Consider the following 20,133-nt stretch of genomic DNA (forward strand, 5'->3'; position numbering starts at 1 on the left):
GATCTCAGATCAGCTCTTCACTGACACACTGGGCTTTTATTTATTTGATTAAAATCGCTTTCATAATCGCACACAAGCCAAATCGATGAATCGTGCAGCCCTAGTGTCCAGATTCATGTGATGTGGTGTTCGTACTCTGAGGTAGTTGAGGGTGGAGTTCGACAGGCCGCATCTGGTGATGTTTTTGGACAGCTGGTCCAACATCTGCGGGTCTTGTGCCTGAGACACACACACACACACACACACACCATCATCATCATGAATGAAACACCAGATGTGAAATCAGACGTCTGAGATCCAGCAGGAGGAACTGACATGCATGGCGAGGATGCTGCGGGGAATGAGCTCTCTGTGCTGGCGGATGCTGAAGTGCCACGTCTTTATTCTCATCATGTCATCAAACATGAACTCCAGGTACAGACGGCCCTCCACACACACCTGAGGAGACCAGCAGAGTTACACACACACACACACACACACACACACACACACACACACACACAATGACATGAAACGTCTCATTAAAGGGTTAGTTCACCCACAAATGTAAATTGTGTGATTAGTGACTGAGCCTCATGTGGTTCGACACCCGTCAGACCTCCGTTCATCTTCAGACACAAATGAAGATATTTTAGTGTAAATCTGATGCTGAGAAAGGCCTCCATTGGCTCAACTTTACACTCTCAAGACCCTTAAAAGACACTAAAGACTAAAGTTACAAAGTCCATCTCACTACAGCGGCTCTACAATAACTTTATGAAGACGAGAATAGTTTCTGTGCGCAAAAAAACCCTAAATAACGACTTATATAGTGATGACGATTTCAAAACACGGCATCATGAAGCTTCGAAGCGTTATGAATCAGTGAGTCGATTCAGCGGTTCAGAGCGTTATGAATCAGTGAGTCGATTCAGCGGTTCAGAGCGTTATGAATCAGTGAGTCAATTCAGAGCGTTATGAATCAGGGAGTTGATTCAGCGGTTCAGAGCGTTATGAATCAGTGAGTCGATTCAGCAGTTCAGAGCGTTATGAATCAGTGAGTCGATTCAGCGGTTCAGAACGTTGTGAATCAGTGAGTCGATTCAGAGCATTATGAATCAGTGAGTCGATTCAGAGCATTATGAATCAGTGAGTCGATTCAGCGGTTCAGAGCATTATGAATCAGTGAGTCGATTCAGCGGTTCAGAGCGTTATGAATCAGTGAGTCGATTCAGCGGTTCAGAACGTTGTGAATCAGTGAGTCGATTCAGAGCATTATGAATCAGTGAGTCGATTCAGCGGTTCAGAGTGTTATGAATCAGTGAGTCGATTCAGCAGTTCAGAGCGTTATGAATCAGTGAGTCGATTCAGCAGTTCAGAGCGTTATGAATCAGTGAGTCGATTCAGCGGTTCAGAGCGTTATGAATCAGTGAGTCGATTCATGATTCAGATCACGTGTCAAACCGGCAAACTGCTGAAATTTGGCGATCCAAACCGCTGAATCGCCTCGCTGATTCATAACACTTCGAAGCACTGAATCGACTCACTGATTCATAACGCTCTGAACCGCTGAATCGACTCACTGATTCCTAACGGTTCAAAGCTTCATGAGGCCGTGTTTTGAAATCGTCATCACTATATAAGTCGTTATTCAGGGTTTTTTTGCGCACAGAAACTATTCTCGTCTTCATAAAGTTATTGTAGAGCCGCTGTAGTGAGATGGACTTTGTAACTTTAGTCTTTAGTGTCTTTTAAGGGTCTTGAGAGTGTAAAGTTGAGCCAATGGAGGCCTTTCAGAGCATCAGATTTACACTAAAATATCTTCATTTGTGTCTGAAGATGAACGGAGGTCTGACGGGTGTCCAACCACATGAGGCTCAGTCATTAATCACACAATTTACATTTTTGGCTGAACTAACTCATTAAACACACACCTGTGTGAACATGGGTTTGCCGTTCTGCGTGACCATGGTACACTGGTCACAGTCCAGAGACACGAAGTTGTTGTGGAAAGACTCTTTGGGGTGTTTCAGGATGTAGTAGAGCTCGTTGGCCCCGCCCTCAAACACACTGCGGAAGTAGCGAGGGATCAGCGTCCGGCCAATCGCTGAAGAGACGATCAGAGAAAGGGATCAATTCAGTCTTTAACAGAACATCAGGTGTGAAAAAAAAAAAAAAAAAAATCCAATATGATGGAATGAATAAAACAATTTTCATGTTTATGTTTATTGGTGTTGTTCTCTTATTCAAATGATATAACTATACAAATGAATAATTAATTAGGTCAAACGGTGCGCTTGAATTCGTAAGTTGTCATGCATCTTAAAATATGTAAAAATGTCCGTCCTGTCGAGTATTCGGGTAAATGCAGTCATTATGTCTTTAGTGAACCTACACAGAGTCGAGTGAGAAATCGGGTGTTACAGTGAGTTTGATCCGTGCAGCTCTTAAAGGGCCGGAGCTCATATTCTGAAGCAGGGCAGGAACCAGTGCTCATTTTGAAAGCAAATTTTGATTTAGTTTTATTCATAGTCTTTTGACTAAAATGCCATTTTAGTTTTAGTCATATTTTAGTCACCTGAATTGTTTTTAGTTTTAGTCTCCTAAAATCTAATGAGTTTAGTTCAATTGTAATACATTAAGCATTTAAGCGTCACATAACCGACTGTCACTTGAACTGACATTTTGACGTCATTTTGTTTTTGACATTAAAAATACACGAAAGAGCTCAATTCACTTTTTGGTTTGTTTTTTAAAAACATCTCTATAGTTTTTATAACTTTGTACTTCTGTTTTAGTCAGTAGGCCATATCAGGTTAAGCTAAAGCTTCAAACACGTTTTTTTTTTATATTTCAGTTAACATTTATTTCAAGTAATGAAGATTTTTTTAATGGTTTTAGTGAACTATTATAACCCTGATACTTTATTGAATATGTGTCAAATACTGGTCTTTCCTCCTGACTATGAATTAAATGGGAATTAAATTAAATTCAGTTTATTGTGTAAGCAAAAACGAATATATAATGCGTGACTTTTAATTATAAACAAGCTGGAAATACACCAGGACTCTTATTTTGAAATGTCTGCGCCTCTATTGCAGTTGCAGGAGCTCATTCAAGTTCAGATAAGGAGATAAAATATGCATTGTTACAACCGTCTAAAACATATTACTATATGAACATGATAAAGTAAACACTCATCAGCATTAGTTCATAAACACTAGTCTGGCATAAATGTGTGTTATTGATTCTGGATCATCAGTTCTGACCCCATCTCTGCCCTAATCCACCCTCACTAACATCACTATTCTCCTCTCGCTTTATCTGTTGACCAGAATAACAGTAAGTTTTCCTCATAGTTTTTGTCATCCAACACTAGTTTATCGTCTCTTTTTTATCAGTGAAAAAAGGTTGTTGACGAAAATTAACACTGTCACATGCCGTTTTTTTTAACCCTAAACAATGATAAAACAATAAATAGTAAGTTCTGTCATATTATTCAGTAACTTTGACAGTTTTTTGCCATGGTATGGCTTCAGCATCGGTGTTGAGGTACTTTAGTCTGGTATCGTATATCGAAGTCATCATTTTGGTATCGTGACAACACGATTCTATATAAAAAGTATTTGCTGATTTTCTCTTTTTTTGTTATGTCGGTTTACAAATTTGTACCTTTTTACATTTTGTCAAGGGCTTGTTTACATTTATACTGTTTTATAGTACACTACTGAAGGCCAACGGTGCCAGTTAAATGTTTTTCAGTAAACTTTTGGACAATTATTGTGATAAATTAGTCAATAGATTAATCGATATAAAAATAGTCGTTAATCGCCCTAATCGCAACTCACCAGAACGTTATCCAGGGTTTCTGCAGGTTTCATCAAGTCAAATTTAAGACTTAAGATATTTTTAAGACCATTATGAATTAAATTTAAGACCTATAAAGGAAATGCAGTCACAAAATGACTTGCAAAGTAAATTTATTTATTCAAATTGAACAATTCGATAAACTTGTATCGATAAACTTGCACTTCCCCATAGCTCAATCCCACCAGGATATTTTTTGGGTGATTTTTGAGATCAAAATGACTGAATTTGAAGTGAATTTTCCAGAATTTTCTTTCATAATTAGGGTAGCACATTTACTGTATTATGTTAGATTCACAATAGTCACACATGACAGTAGAATAAACAAAATGCATAAATCTTGTTTATTTTGGTATCTTGCCATTATTTTGCGGTAAAATTACGAATTATGCAGGATCTCAAAAAATGCATTGTTGATTTTTTATTGTATTTAGTAATCGCGGAAATGCGAAAACTGGAGGACTATTATCTGAAGAATAAAATCTGTTTTATGTGTCAGTGGTACAATCCGAAAGAGACTCGCGCCAATAACACGAAAGCTGATTGGCTGCAATATAAGATGCATGCTGGTCTCATTTGTAGTCGTAATACAGCGAATTATATTTGGACTAGCGAAAGAAAGAACTACAACACCCGGAATTAAAAAACAAAACAAAACAAAAAACATTCTAAAGCGTTGTGGGAGCATTTCAATGAGCATTAGAGCTAGCGTTACATGGATGTAGGAAAATTAAGACCTGTTTAAAATGATTTAAGACCTAGAACTCAATATTTCTGCGAATTTAAGACTTTTTAAGGCCTAACATTTAGATTTTTAAATTCTAGACTTTTTAAGACCCCGCGGAAACCCTGGTTGTCATCCAGTGATGCAAATCTGAAGTAGCAATGAGCACTGAATGTCACGTCTGTGATGAGCGGACACAGATGTTGATGTGTGTGTGTGTGTGTGTGTGTGTGTGTGACACTCACTGTATCGTTTCGGACCGTCCTCCAGACAAAACGTGATGGTGAGCATAGCATCATCCTCAAAGAATTCAGTAGTGAAGGCGTCCCACCACAGATTATCACACTCCTGAGAGAGAGAGCGATGGAGAGAGAGTGAGTGTGTGTGTGTGTGTGTGTGTGTGTGTGTGTGTGATACAGAAAGCCTGTCAGATGTTATAGAGGAAGCCAGAACATCCAGCTCACCTCTGTCCAGTTCTGAAGCCGCTTGTTGAGCTCAAATATCCTGTAGTCTGTCTGATTCCCATAGGGTGTGTGTCTCCTGAGACAGAGAGAGAGAGTGTGTTAACACACACACACACACACACACACTGTAGAGCTTTTAATAACACATATCCTAACACAGCGCCTGTGTGTTTTAATGCGAGTGTATTAATGCTCTAATTCTACTGTGTCATATTTGATCTGATAACCCGCCTCACACACACTCTTCTGCCTCTGATAGGGTTTTATCCTCGTGTGTTTCTGCGGTCAGATCTGACCTCTGATTTGACCCTGACCCTTTGATACTGTTAGTAATATTTTAGTTTACTTGATTATCATCATCATTTATTATAAAAAACACTTTTGATGAAGGTTTATAACTCAACCATCATTGTATTAGATGTTTGAAAACTACAGATCATATTGGCAGATGTTGATATTTATAACAGCTCTGTCTGTTTCTGGAATCTGATTGGCTGAGAGCCTTTTGCAGCCGTGTGATATGGTGCGTTCAAGTGATGCTTCGTGTTTGTGACATCATGTGTGTTCAGGTCACTTTCGTCAGAATGAGATGGCGGAAAACTTTCGCTTAATGAGTTAGTTCAGCCAAAACTGTAAATTGTGTCATTAATGACTGAGCCTCATGTGGTTGGACACCCGTCAGACCTCCGTTCATCTTCAGACACAAATGAAGATATTTTAGTGTAAATCTGATGCTCTGAAAGGCCTCCATTGGCTCAACTTTACACTCTCAAGACCCTTAAAAGACACTAAAGACTAAAGTTACAAAGTCCATCTCACTACAGCGGCTCTACAATAACTTTATGAAGACGAGAATAGTTTCTGTGCGCAAAAAAACCCTAAATAACGACTTATATAGTGATGACGATTTCAAAACACGGCATCATGAAGCTTCGAAGCGTTATGAATCAGTGAGTCGATTCAGCGGTTCAGAGCGTTATGAATCAGTGAGTCGAATCAGCAGTTCAGAGCGTTATGAGTCAGTGAGTCGATTCAGCGGTTTGGATCACCAAATTTCAGCAGTTTGGCGGTTTGACACGCGATCCGAATCATGATTCGACTCACTGATTCATAACACTCTGAACTGCTGAATCGACTCACTGATTCATAACGCTCTGAACCGCTGATTCGACTCACTGATTCATAACGCTCTGAACTGCTGAATCGACTCACTGATTCATAACGCTCTGAACTGCTGAATCGACTCACTGATTCATAATGCTCTGAACCGCTGAATCGACTCACTGATTCATAATGCTCTGAACCGCTGAATCGACTCACTGATTCATAACGCTCTGAACCGCTGAATCGACTCACTGATTCATAACGCTTCGAAGCTTCATGATGCCGTGTTTTGAAATCGTCATCACTATACAAGTCGTTATTTAGGGTTTTTTGCGCACAAAAACTATTCTCGTCTTCATAAAGAATGACAGAATTTTCAGTTTTGGGTGAACTAACCCTTTAATTACACAGCGAGGTGAAGATCGTGCATCAGGTGTGTTTGCTTTATGCTTTTCATTAATTTATGAAGCCACTGTAAGCGTTCATCTCGTGAAGACCCAGAGCTTCCCACTAATGTTTACGACTTTATGGTAGCGTTAAACTCATATATATACGATCTTTAGGACATGACGCCCCAATAGTCCCGCAGTATCATCATCACACAAATACGGTGTGTGTGTTACTGCCAATATATCACACACCTACTGTACCTGTGTTTATCATTAATGCAGTAACGCTAAAGCATATACTGACAACTAAAATATAATTTCCAATGAGGAAAAAATTCAAATTTTACAAAATGCAATGAGGAAAGCGGCTGGTGTAGAAGAGCGAGCGAGTTTTAACGAGAGATACAGTTTGCAGATCTTATTCCTGCTTTTAACATTTATTTCACACTAGTTTTAGTTTGCTTTTTTATAAATCATTATTTAATGAAAACATCAAAATATAGAGATAATATTGTTTTCCAATTAAATGAAAAGATATGGACAAGTTAATTGTTAGGCATTAAAAATATGCTAAATTATTTTCTTAATCACCTGTACATGTACCTTTTTAAAAATCAATTTGAAGGCTTAAGACCTGCGCATATATTATATTTAACAGATATAATCGCTGCCGTACATTTCAGATGTTTACGTGCTTTTCTTCTTTTTATTTTTGGAGGGGTGATGAAATATATCGCTCTTGTAAACACTCGCCAGCATTACAGTAAGGAAAGGCTAGATCTTTAAAATGCTTCCAAATTACAGCAAAGCGCAAACGTACGGTGGCCTGCAGGGGTCAAAAAGTATATAAACAGTGAATTTTGAAGTGATCTCATCTTGAAAGCTCAGAGATGTGGAATCACCACACGTCCTGGTGTTTGTCTATAAACAGGAGGTAATTCGGCCGGGGATTTTAACGCAGGTGGTGGGAGAAAAACACTGACATTCTGGATTCGGGCGGCAATAAAATCCCAGACTACCCCTGACAATAATGAAAATACCTCACGACCCCACAATAAACTATTACCGTACGAATAGGGCTTTTGACAGTAGATGTCGCTTATGGAACAGCAGAAATATATTGAGATATCTTCCTCCAGTAATGCGGTTTTGTTCTGGCTTTGGCAGCGCATGAAGGCTAATGTTTGTAATAACACACGCTACTCTAACAAAATATAGTTAATGCTTAATTCAAGCACTTTTAAGGACCTGTGTTTCTTTTCAAGAACTTTCCAGGCCTTGAATCCGTGCGTCTCAAATTCAAGCACTTTCAAGAAGCGTGGGAACCCAGTCATATATATGTATATTATGTGAGTTTCTGCTATAGATTCAGTATTTCATGACGTTTAGTCCGTATAAATATCAGCATCTGCACCACATGTCATATTTCTGCTCAGTTTGGGCCTCTAAATAAAGTCACGGTGTGTTTTGAGACTATATGAGCATAAAAGCCTGCCGTAAAAGCTTCCAGGGTTAAAGCAGACGAGATGAGCCTCACCCGATGCCCGGCTCCAGGTATGTGGGGGGGTACATGGGCGTCGGGCTGCAGAAACAACACAAAACAAGACCATGAGATGATGTTGGCATGTCACACACAATCAGACGCAGAGCCATCACAGACAGGAAGTCAGTGTTTTATCAGCATGCCACCGCCTGCTACAGCGGAAGCCCCGCCCACTTCCTTGGATACGGCCCAGTCCTGGATACCATAAAGCACTTTACGTTTTTCCCTCAAGTATAAAGTTAAGGGGCGATTTCCCCTTACCTAAGAGAATAACTTAAGGGTGTTGCATATAATCTCTTAAAGGGTTAGTTCACCCAAAAACGTGTCATTAATGACTGAGCCTCATGTGGTTGGACACCCGTCAGACCTCCGTTCATCTTCAGACACAAATGAAGATATTTTAGTGTAAATCTGATGCTCTGAAAGGCCTCCATTGGCTCAACTTTACACTCTCAAGACCCTTAAAAGACACTAAAGACTAAAGTTACAAAGTCCATCTCACTACAGCGGCTCTACAATAACTTTATGAAGACGAGAATAGTTTCTGTGCGCAAAAAAACCCTAAATAACGACTTGTATAGTGATGACGATTTCAAAACACGGCATCATGAAGCTTCGAAGCGTTATGAATCAGTGAGTCGATTCATGATTCGGATCGCGTGTCAAACTGCTGAAATTTGGCGATCCAAACTGCTGAATCGACTCACTGACTCATAACGCTCTGAACTGCTGAATCGACTCACTGATTCATGACACTCTGAACCGCTGAATCGACTCATTGATTCATGACGCTCTGAACAGCTGAATCGACTCACTGATTCATAACGATCTGAACCGCTGAATCGACTCACTGATTCATACCGCTCTGAATCGCTGAATCGACTCTCTGATTCATGGCGCTCTGAACCGCTGAATCGACTCACTGATTCATGACGCTCTGAACCGCCGAATCGACTCACTGACTCATAATGCTCTGAACCGCTGAATCGACTCACTGATTCATAACGCTCTGAACTGCTGAATCGACTCACTGATTCATAACGCTCTGAACTGCTGAATCGACTCACTGATTCATGACGCTCTGAACCGCTGAATCGACTCACTGATTCATGACGCTCTGAACCGCCGAATCGACTCACTGACTCATAATGCTCTGAACCGCTGAATCGACTCACTGATTCATAACGCTCTGAACCGCTGAATTGACTCACTGATTCATGACGCTCTGAACCGCTGAATCGACTCACTGATTCATAACGCTCTGAACCGCCGAATCGACTCACTGACTCATAATGCTCTGAACCGCTGAATCGACTCACTGATTCATAACGCTCTGAACCGCTGAATCGACTCACTGATTCATAACGCTCTGAACTGCTGAATCGACTCACTGATTCATAACGCTCTGAATCGCTGAATCGACTCACTGATTCATAACGCTCTGAACCGCTGAATCGACTCACTGATTCATAATGCTTCGAAGCTTCATGATGCCGTGTTTTGAAATCGTCATCACTATATTAGTCGTTATTTAGGGTTTTTTTGCGCACAGAAACTATTCTCGCCTTCATAAAGTTATTGTAGAGCCGCTGTAGTGAGATGGACTTTGTAACTTTAGTCTTTAGTGTCTTTTAAGGGTCTTGAGAGTGTAAAGTTGAGCCAATGGAGGCCTTTCAGAGCATCAGATTTACACTAAAATATCTTCATTTGTGTCTGAAGATGAACGGAGGTCTGACGGGTGTCCAACCACATGAGGCTCAGTCATTAATCACACAATTTACAGTTTTGGCTGAACTAACTCATTAAACGGTTCTATTAGGGAAACATTAAAGTGTTTCACGACAGTGATCCTGGATTCACGTTATAAAAGTCGTAAAAAGATACGCAAAACACTAACACTAATGCTGCGTTCACACCAAACGTGAATAGAGCGTCAAATTCGTGTCTAGTTTGACTCTTGAACTTTGAATGCATTTGCGCGTCCAAAGCGAGATGGACACGTGTATAAAGCAAGCGTTTGAAGAGAAATTGACGCGCGTCCTTTTGCGCTTTTCATAGTGGTTGTGTGCGGCCGCGAAATTGAAAAATACTACTGTTATTGTGTCACGAAATAGTCGAGAATGTAGTTTAAAGCTCAAATCGGTGGTTTATTTGTAAAGATCGCGCCTATATAAAGATGTTGTGAGATCCCGCCTGGAACAGCCTCACCTCGGCTAGTCCTCATGACTTTAGCCGCTGGTAAACGAGACATGTTTAAATTCACAATCTATAGCTTCGGTTCTATTATATGAAACATTAATGACTTGTTATAACGTCAAACGACTTCTTTAATTATATGAGTTTTTCTTCATCTCGTTCAGAAATGTCCGCATGACTGTAAGTGTTCAGTGTCAGTGGTTGCGATGTGTGATGGTCAAACTGGTATTCTTTCATGGCTAAGATGGTCCAGAGGGTTCTCCCTATCCTTAAAAACTCTTCTTGGCACATAATGATCTTCAGCTGGTTCATAAATTCAGCCATGGCGTCTTATTTTGTACGCGTTAATCTTAAGGTTACGATTTCCAAACAAATGACCGGGAAATGAGCGTTAAGTGCTTTTATGCAACACTTAATGCTTTTTAAGGGATTACTGAAGTGAAAAAACAGCATTTAAGGGGAATTCTAAGTGTTTATGACGTTTCACTTAAAGAAACCCTTAAGTAACACATGATTTTATTATTTTTAAAATACGAGAAATTGCGTTTTTGGAATAAAAATGTTAGCAAACGTTACATTTATACAGCAATGATGGTCTCAGCCTCAGAAGTCACCAGTTATCTGGAAACACTTCAGGAGTTTCGAGGTCGTCTTCTGATTGGTTGAATTCTACAGGATGTCCGCGAGACGCGTGTGTGTTGCGTTTTTTTAACATTCTCATCATTTACAAACAGTTGGAAACATTTGGGATATTGGAAGTACTCGACTGAACACTGGCCTAGCGCTGTTTGGATATTTTCTGAGAAAATCTTACATAGTGCAGCTTTAACACGCATATAGCTTTAGTGATCAAGCAATATTACACTGAATTAAATGCCATAAACACTGGGATAAAATGTATTCAGTTTTTGGCTGATAACAATAATTGGATGATAAATCTAAAATCCAAATTTTTTATATCATTTTGAGAGCCTGAAAACAAAACTCACCATTAATAGCCCTGACAATTATGATGTTCTCATTATGATTTTATGTAGCTGATATGACAGACTTGCACTGTATTTTCCTTTTTTGAAGCGATTGTAATCATAATTCAACCATCATGAAGGAAGGAAATAACACATATCGGCTGATAATGATAATTTTACAAATGAACACACACCAAAATGACACCTTCAACATTCTCACATCATCAGTTTATTCACTATAGTTTAGAAAATGGTAATAAAATATGAGTTAAAGCTGCACTATGTAAGATTTTCTCAGTAAATATCCAAACACCTCTAGGCCAGTGTTGTATATGTTGTTCAGTCGAGTACTTACAATATCTCAAATGTTTCCAACTGTTTGTAAATGGTGAGATGCTATTTTACCGGAGGGCGTGGCCTGTCGATGACATCATATCCGCGTTAGTTTGCGGTTTTATTCTGCAGATTCTGCGTGGCGTCATCAAACACAGGCGACCTCTAGCGGACGGAAAACTTTGATAAAATTGATAAATCATGCATCCCTACTAAAACATCTCCACTGCTCATTCAAAAAGATGCTTCACGTTTACTAGGCCTGTCACGATACATTTTGCTGGACGATAAATTGGCCAAGAAATGATCGCGATAAACGATAATATTGTCGTTCTAAAATAATGATAATGGCATAATAATGCAGGTACACCTTTTCAAAGATCAATACACTTTTATTTTAAAGACTATTTAACACTGAAAACGGAAAACATTTTAAATATCCACAATAAATGAACAAAACAACCAAAAACAAAAAGCACGATTAATTCGGGGTTTTTTTATTATTATTGCAATAATTTGAATTACTCTCTAAATGAATGTAGAAACAGTTAAAGACAGTATATTTTAAATATGTGTAGTATTGTCATGTTTTTATGAATGAAGGCCAGTATCACTGATGTCTCTATGAAACATTAATGACGTTACATTACAGTAAAACTGAAAGATGACAATCTCAACATTTATTAAAACAACTTTTAATTAAAGTGAACTTAAAACAATCTTTCCATAAACCCATTATAATAAATGTTATTTTTACCCGTGGCCTTCCCTGATAGACATATACAGAAATGTAATAGTTATCAAACAGCTTTATTAACTGCATGAATAATAAGTGAAATATAGATTAATCATCATTAAAGCTGCACTTTCCTCAGTTCCCGTTGTTCATTGATGAACATTAATGACATCATCATCAGTGCTACTGTCACTTTAAGAACAGCCGCGCATCTCATTATCTCTCAACTCTTTCAGTTAATTTAAGACGTTATTTAACTCATGTAAAACTCCTAATTAGACTTGTGCCGATATTCGGTAATGCGATATATCGCGATAATGAATATGCACGATATTGTTATCGTGGACATTTCAAAATACCGTAAATAATAATTTATTACAAATTATTAAAATTTGTATAATGCATTTAAGAATACTTTAGCCATCAACACTGCTGTATTCTGCATCAAAAGAACACCCATAAACCCCATAAGCAAAGCAACTGCGCTGGCGAAGTTTTTAACTTCGAACTTAAGTTTTAATCTGGACTACAACATGCCCTAAAGATTAGAAAAGTTTTGATTATTTGTTATTGTTCAGTAAAGCTTTGCGACATACGGCTTCATTAGTTAATGTTAATTCATTATTATCAAACTGACAATGAAAAATACAATAAAGCATTAATTATTCTTAATGTTAATTTCTTAGTTACTGTTTAAAACATTACTAAAATAAAAATAACTTATTTAACGTACCTGAAATGATCAGTCGTATTTCTTAACTAACATTAACAAAAAATAATACTTTCTGTAACAAACGTAGCTATTGCTCAATCTTAGTTAATGCATTAAATAATAAGACTTTATCGTAAAGTGTTACCTGTTGTTCTTTATAGCCTAATTCTTTTGCACTTTATATTTGTTTGCAAATGTTACTTTATATGTGTGTATTGCATTGTTTTTTTTGTTATTACAAAAAGAGTTCTTAAACCTGTTATAGTATGACAACACTTTTTTTGCAACTTATTTCAATATCGCGATAATACCGTATACCGTGATAAAAGCTTCAGCAATTAATCGCAACATGAAAATTGGATACGTCACATGTCTACTCCTAATATGAGAATACTCAACATTATCTGTGTTGTTGTTATTGTTTGTTCAAGAACAAAAGAGAACTTGATGTGTGTGTGTGTGTCTGTGTGTGTGTGTGTGTCAGAGTGTCCCTCGATTAGTGGACATGAGACGGAGACACACACACACACACACACACACACAACGCATTCTTGTGTGTCTTGTCACATTTAGACAAGAGCGTGATCATATAATGTAACGCCTGGCAAAAATGGATATAAAAACGGACGCTGGAAATTATCGCGTCCAGAAAAATTATCGAGCTCATTTTTTTTATTGTGCGATTAATTGATTAATTGATTATCGCCACAGGCCTAACGTTTACATCGAGCCTCTTCTTCACTCGAGTCTCTGCCCAGCGTGTGAATATTAGATGACCAGCATGTGTGTAAAGTCACAGTGTTCAGACTCAGATCGGCACAACTTACCCCACGTCTCTGTCCAGCATTGTGCCGGGGTGGAAGGGGGGGAAAGCACTTCCGTTGGGGGGCTCCTTTGGGGAGTACAGCTTGAACGACTTGGAGGAACAGCCTGAGAGAGAGAGCGAGAGAGAGAGAGAGAGAGAGAGCGAGCGAGAGAGCGAGAGAGAGAGCGCGAGAGAGAGCGAGAGAGAGCGAGAGAGAGAGAGAGCGAGAGAGAGAGAGAGCGCGAGAGAGAGAGAGAGCGCGCGAGAGAGAGAGAGAGAGAGAGAGAGAGAGAGAGAAGAGAGAGAGAGAGAGAGAGAGAGAGAGAGAGACAGAGAGAGAGAGAGAGAGAGAGAGAGAGAGAGAGAGAGACAGAGAGAGAGAGAGAGACTTCAGTTAGTGACATCACATTAATATCAATGATTTCTGAAGGGTCATGTGACACTGAAGACTTATGGAGTGAATGTATAGTGTGTGTGTGTGTGTGTGTGTGTGTGTGTGTGTGTGTGTGTGTGTGTGTGTGTGTGTGTGTGTGTGTGTGTGTGTGTGTGTGTGTGATGGGTAGGTTTAGGGGCAGGGGCAGTGTGTGTGTGAGAGGAAGTGTGTGTGTGTGTGTGTGTGTGTGTGAGATGGGTAGGTTTACGGGCAGGGGCAGTGTGTGTGTGAGAGGAAGTGTGTGTGTGTGTGTGTGAGATGGGTAGGTTTAGGGGCAGGGGCAGTGTGTGTGTGAGAGGAAGTGAGTGTGTGTGTGTGTGTGTGTGAGATGGGTAGGTTTACGGGCAGGGGCAGTGTGTGTGTGAGAGGAAGTGTGTGTGTGTGTGTGTGTGTGTGTGTGTGATGGGTAGGTTTAGGGGCAGGGGCAGTGTGTGTGTGTGTGTGTGTGTGTGTGTGTGTGTGTGTGTGTGTGTGTGTGTGTGTGTGTGAGGAAGTGTGTGTGTGTGTGTGTGTGTGTGTGTGATGGGTAGGTTTAGGGGCAGGGGCAGTGTGTGTGTGTGTGTGTGTGTGTGTGAGAGGAAGTGTGTGTGTGTGTGTGTGTGTGTGTGTGTGTGTGTGTGGGGTGCAGTACAGTGACACTCGAGCAGTAAAGACCCTTCATAAACAGGGGTCAGAGGTCAGCCACACCCCTCACCCTCTCCATCCCGCCAATTAAACACATCTATGACACGATGCATTCAGCCACAATGAGGTCGCGACCCCCGTTGTCGCGGAAACACGCCGAGCGGTCATTATGAGGCGGAGCCGTCTCGCGCATAAATCTGAGCGCCGTCAACGTCACGGGCGCATCGTAAAATGGAGGCGCAGGAAGACGGTCTGAGACTGATTTAAACAAACCACACGAGAACGAAGAGTTTGCTCATTTCAGAAACACAAGATTGTGTTTGAGGTTAAAAATACATATTTAAATTAATATATATATATGCTTATATTAAAACTTAAAGCATTATAAACATAACAAACTGCTTTGAAATGAGCATAGAGACAAAACCTAAACAAATAATTATGCATTTCCCATCCAGATGCCCATGTTCTTATTGTCAAACAATAATCATAAATAATAACCACACAGCTTTGGCAATATCTGGGTCTTAAAGGTGCAGTATGTAAGATTTTTTAGGATTAGAATATCCTTTAGATCAGTGTTATATATTGTGTTGACTTTATCCCAAATGTGAAAGTTTAAATCAGTGTGTGTGCGCCGCCCATCAGTGACATCATCCCCGCGTGTTATTGTGCAGTAACCATGGCAACACTAATATCTGATGTGTTTTATTAGCCACTGTTTGGATCATTGATGGACAGAAACTCCTCATTGTTCTCCAGCTCAACACATTTAGTCTGATTGTGTAAATCTGCTGTTGTTGATTTACCCAGAATGCCATGTTTTCCCGCCTCATATGATCTCGCTCACTGCAGTGTGAACAAGTGTCTCATAGTAGCGCCGAGACAACATCACAACATCACTTTAACACACTCACATGTGTGTGACAGGATCAAACACACACACACACACACACATGCATGAGCGGAAGAAGCGGAAGCACTCGCGGCAGAATAAAAGCTCCGCCCACTCAATAGTCAAGACACGCCTCTGAGTCGAGTAAGAGAATAAAAGCTCCGCCCACTCACGAGTTAAGACACGCCTCTGAGTCGAGTAAGATAATAAAAGCTCCGCCCACTCAATAGTCAAGACACGCCTCTGAGTCGAGTAAGAGAATTAAAGCTCCGCCCACTCACGAGTCAAGACACGCCTCTGAGTCGAGTAAGAGAATAAAAGCTCCGCCCACTCACGAGTCAAGACACGCCTCTGAGTCGAGTAAGAGAATAAAAGCTCCGCCCACTCACGAGTCAAGACACGCCTCTGAGTCGAGTAAGAGAATAAAAGCTCCGCCCACTCACGAGTCAAGACACGCCTCTGAGTCGAGTAATTACACACTGCGCCTTTAAATAAAAACTTACATTATTTACCTAGTAGTAGGGATGAAACAATTACCGGTTTCACGATAAAATTTAGAGACGTTTAGTAATATCGTTTAAAATGTAATTATCATTAAAACCGCGTGTGATTATTACGATTTTGAAAACTGTCGGTAAATCTTGTTAAAGCTGTTTTTGAATGAAATGACAGCGTCGGGAAATTTTTCAGCCTCTAAAAGGACCAAATCTGAGGCGTGTCATATTTTGGCTTTTACGAAAGTCCTGAGGGAAACTTAATCTAAGATGGTCATCCTGTCTGCAGAACAACAGAAGAAAGTCGCTGTAATAGAGGAAACACTTCAAAACTACGAACGCAAGGCAAGTGGACTTTGACCTCATAACAAAACTACGTCTGGGAAATAATAACGTGAAGCGAACAAACAAATTTAGACAAGACTAGGGAGACATTTAAGGGATAATTTGGCGGTTGAACTTATTATTGTCTTCTCAAAAGCCGTCTGTTATAATCGCGTTGCACATTATAACCACTCACACGTGTTTCTATTGAGTTTATGAATATAATATCTCATAATCAGAGGCGTTCAGATTAGCCGGAGTTATGTTTGCGCCGCTCACTCGCTGAAATCTGCGAATTTAGGGACCGTCTCTAAAGCTACACACAACATTGGTAATGTTATACACGTTTCAGATTTCAATAGCATTTGAAGAGAATGACAGTCATAAAACTGACTGTAAAGTGATCATCTAGGTGTCAGGTATGATGCACACATTTTGATATTTAATAAAATAAACTGTCAAATCATGTGGAAATATGGATATGCATTATTTCTCCAGGATACCGTATACACAATATGCTGATTTAAATGCATCATAGCTGAACACTGATGAGAATATTGCTTGAGAATATATTTACAGAGATAATATTAGAGATTATATTTACACCAAATTATTATTATTTATGCGTTGCTATTGACGACGGCCATTATAAGGAAGGAAATCCCACATAATCTAGCTTAAAAAAAGAGTGCTTAGAGCTGCTTCAGTTATTTGTTGTTTGTTGATTTTCGAATATAAAACTTGTTGAAATGTTTTCAGTGTGTGCATCTGTTCTTTTTGAACACTTTCATCTCGTTTGAAGAAAACCTTGATAATATTAATAACCGTGATAATATTAATAACGTGATAATTTGGGTCACTATAATCGTGATGTGAAATTTCCATACCGTTTCATCCCTACCTAGTAGGTGCTTTTAACCAAAGTGACTCATGCTCAGTGTAAACAAGGTTTTCCAACCCATTAAAGGGTCATAACACACACACACACACACACACACACACACACACGCGCACACACACACACACAGTCTCATGTTACTCTTGAGTATCTATTGAGTAGTGTTGATCCTTCATATCTCCCAAGAGTCTTTAGTTTATCATATTTATAAAAGACAGAAACACTGAACCCATTCTTTCTGAATACAGCCGAGCTCGTGGAGGAGTGCAGTGGGCGGAGCTAAAGACACACACACACACACACACACACACACACACACACACACACACACACACACACTCGCGCACTATACGTTGATGTTGGTCACAATATGTGCACTTATGTGCCGATTGCCAACAAAACACACACATTTGATCAGTTTCACTCACCACCTGCGGTTTACACTCATGACCGGGAACAAACAAACAAACACACACACACACACACACACACACACACACACACACACACACACACACACACACACACACACACACTCACCACCTGCGGTTTACACTCATGACCGGGAACAAACAAACAAACACACACACACACACACACTCACCACCTGCGGTTTACACTCATGACCGGGAACAAACAAACAAACACACACACACACACACACACTCACCACCTGCGGTTTACACTCATGACCGGGAACAAACAAACAAACACACACACACACACACACACACACACACACTCACCACCTGCGGTTTCCACTCATGACCGGGAACAAATACACACACTCACACACACACTTGCAGAACTCCAGACACACAAACTGCATCCACTGTTCCCTTAACGCTGGTTATTTGTGAAGCTGAACAAGCTGATCTTTCCCTCACACACACACACACTCACTCACTCACACACAAACACACACACACTTCTTTAGTGACATTGTTGATCTTGTGTCTAAAAACACAACGCCAGCGCCGCCGACGGCTCCAGTAACCCGAACGAAGCTCGATGATGTGTGTGTGTGTGTGTGTGTGCTCATCCGGGAGAAGTGCCCATATAAGGAGTTCCGCCCTTTATGATGTCACACAGGGCCGTTCTCTAAACACACTTTCTGAACACGTGTTCTGAGACTCTGTCCGTGTTCATCATGAGGATCAACTCTAACAGTGAGACTGAGGCTTTAGACACGCCCCCTTTAAACACCTGGTGTGGGTTTCATCTCCTCACGGATCAGACACCTGACACACACACACACACACACACACACACACACACACACTTCTGACCCCCACATCATCATCTGAGCTTTCAGGAGAGCGTCCGCCTGAAGTCTTTATTGAGACTGGACATGTTTCCCATTCAGAGCAAACGTCCCTCAGCCGAAATCACAGCACATCCTTCATTAAACATTCAGAACACACACTCAGAGCCATTAAACATTCACCGGGGACGACACCGGACACAGGTCAGTCCTGTTCACACACACACACACACACACACACACACACACACACCTTCCTCAAGCGCCACTTATCAATATTTCACAACAGCTCCCCAGTTCACAGGTCAGACATGAGAGAACATGCCTTATACTTCAGACCAAAGCCTCAGCCTTTACTGCGAGCGCTAGATCTTAAAGCGCTAGTTCACGCAATAATTAAACCATTCCAAACCCGCTTCTGAGTTACTAACGCCGGCTTACCATTGGCCGCCGCTGGTCACATGACGAGAAGAAATTGTTGAATAAAGTCATTATTTTTGTTTGTTTTTTGTGCTTTGTTTTGAGTACGGCCCTGTGTGACATCATTAAGGGTGGAACTCCTTATATGGGCACTTCTCCCGGATGAGCGCACACACACACACACACACACACACACACACTCACTCACTCACACATCAACGAGCTTCGTTCGGGTTACTGGAGCCGTCGGTGGCGCTGGCGTTGTGTTTTTAGACACAAGATCAACAATGTCACTAAAGAAGTGAGTGTGAGTGTGAGAGTGTGTGTGTGAGTGTGTGTGTGTGTGTGTGAGGGAAAGATCAGCTTGTTCAGCTTCACAAATAACCCAGCGTTAAGGGAACAGTGGATGCAGTTTGTGTGTGTGTGTGTGTGAGAGTGTTCCTGGTCATGAGTGGAAACCGCAGGCGGTGAGTGTGTGCGCGTGAGAGAATGTGTGTGTGTGTTTGTTCCCGGTTATGAGTGGAAACCGCAGGCGGTGTGAGTGTGTGTGTGAGAGAGAATGTGTGTGTGTGAGAGTGTTCCTGGTCATGAGTGGAAAACGCAGGCGGTGAGTGTGTGTGTGTGTGTGTGAGAGAGAGAATGTGTGTGTGTGTGTTTGTTCCCGGTTATGAGTGGAAACCGCAGGCGGTGAGTGTGTGTGTGAGAGAGAGAATGTGTGTGTGTGTGTTTGTTCCCGGTTATGAGTGGAAACCGCAGGCGGTGTGAGTGTGTGTGTGTGTGTGTGTGTGTGTGTGTGTGTGTGTGTGAGAGAGAGAATGTGTGTGTGTGTGTGTTTGTTCCCGGTTATGAGTGGAAACCGCAGGCGGTGTGAGTGTGTGTGTGTGTGTGTGTGTGTGTGTGTGTGTGTGTGTGTGTGTGAGAGAGAATGTGTGTGTGTGTGTTTGTTCCCGGTTATGAGTGG

The 20,133-nt window shown here is 40.7% G+C and overlaps 1 protein-coding gene across 3 annotated transcripts in view; it reads right to left on the reverse strand.

Annotated features, from left to right (window-relative positions):
* The window catches only part of ldb1b (LIM-domain binding 1b), a 59,999-nt gene that overhangs the window by 9,409 nt on the left and 30,457 nt on the right, over positions 1-20,133 (reverse strand). For all 3 annotated transcript variants that reach the window (XM_079845157.1, XM_079845159.1, XM_079845158.1), the window contains 7 exons: positions 13,843-13,945; positions 8,065-8,109; positions 5,035-5,110; positions 4,816-4,918; positions 1,914-2,086; positions 316-438; positions 136-219 (listed from right to left, as the gene is read on the reverse strand). In XM_079845157.1, coding sequence (XP_079701283.1) covers positions 136-219; positions 316-438; positions 1,914-2,086; positions 4,816-4,918; positions 5,035-5,110; positions 8,065-8,109; positions 13,843-13,945 — 707 coding nt within the window. The remainder of the gene's footprint in view (positions 1-135; positions 220-315; positions 439-1,913; positions 2,087-4,815; positions 4,919-5,034; positions 5,111-8,064; positions 8,110-13,842; positions 13,946-20,133) is intronic.

The sequence above is a fragment of the Gobio gobio genome, assembly GCF_949357685.1.
Source record: "Gobio gobio genome assembly, chromosome: 19".
NCBI lineage: Eukaryota > Metazoa > Chordata > Actinopteri > Cypriniformes > Gobionidae > Gobio > Gobio gobio.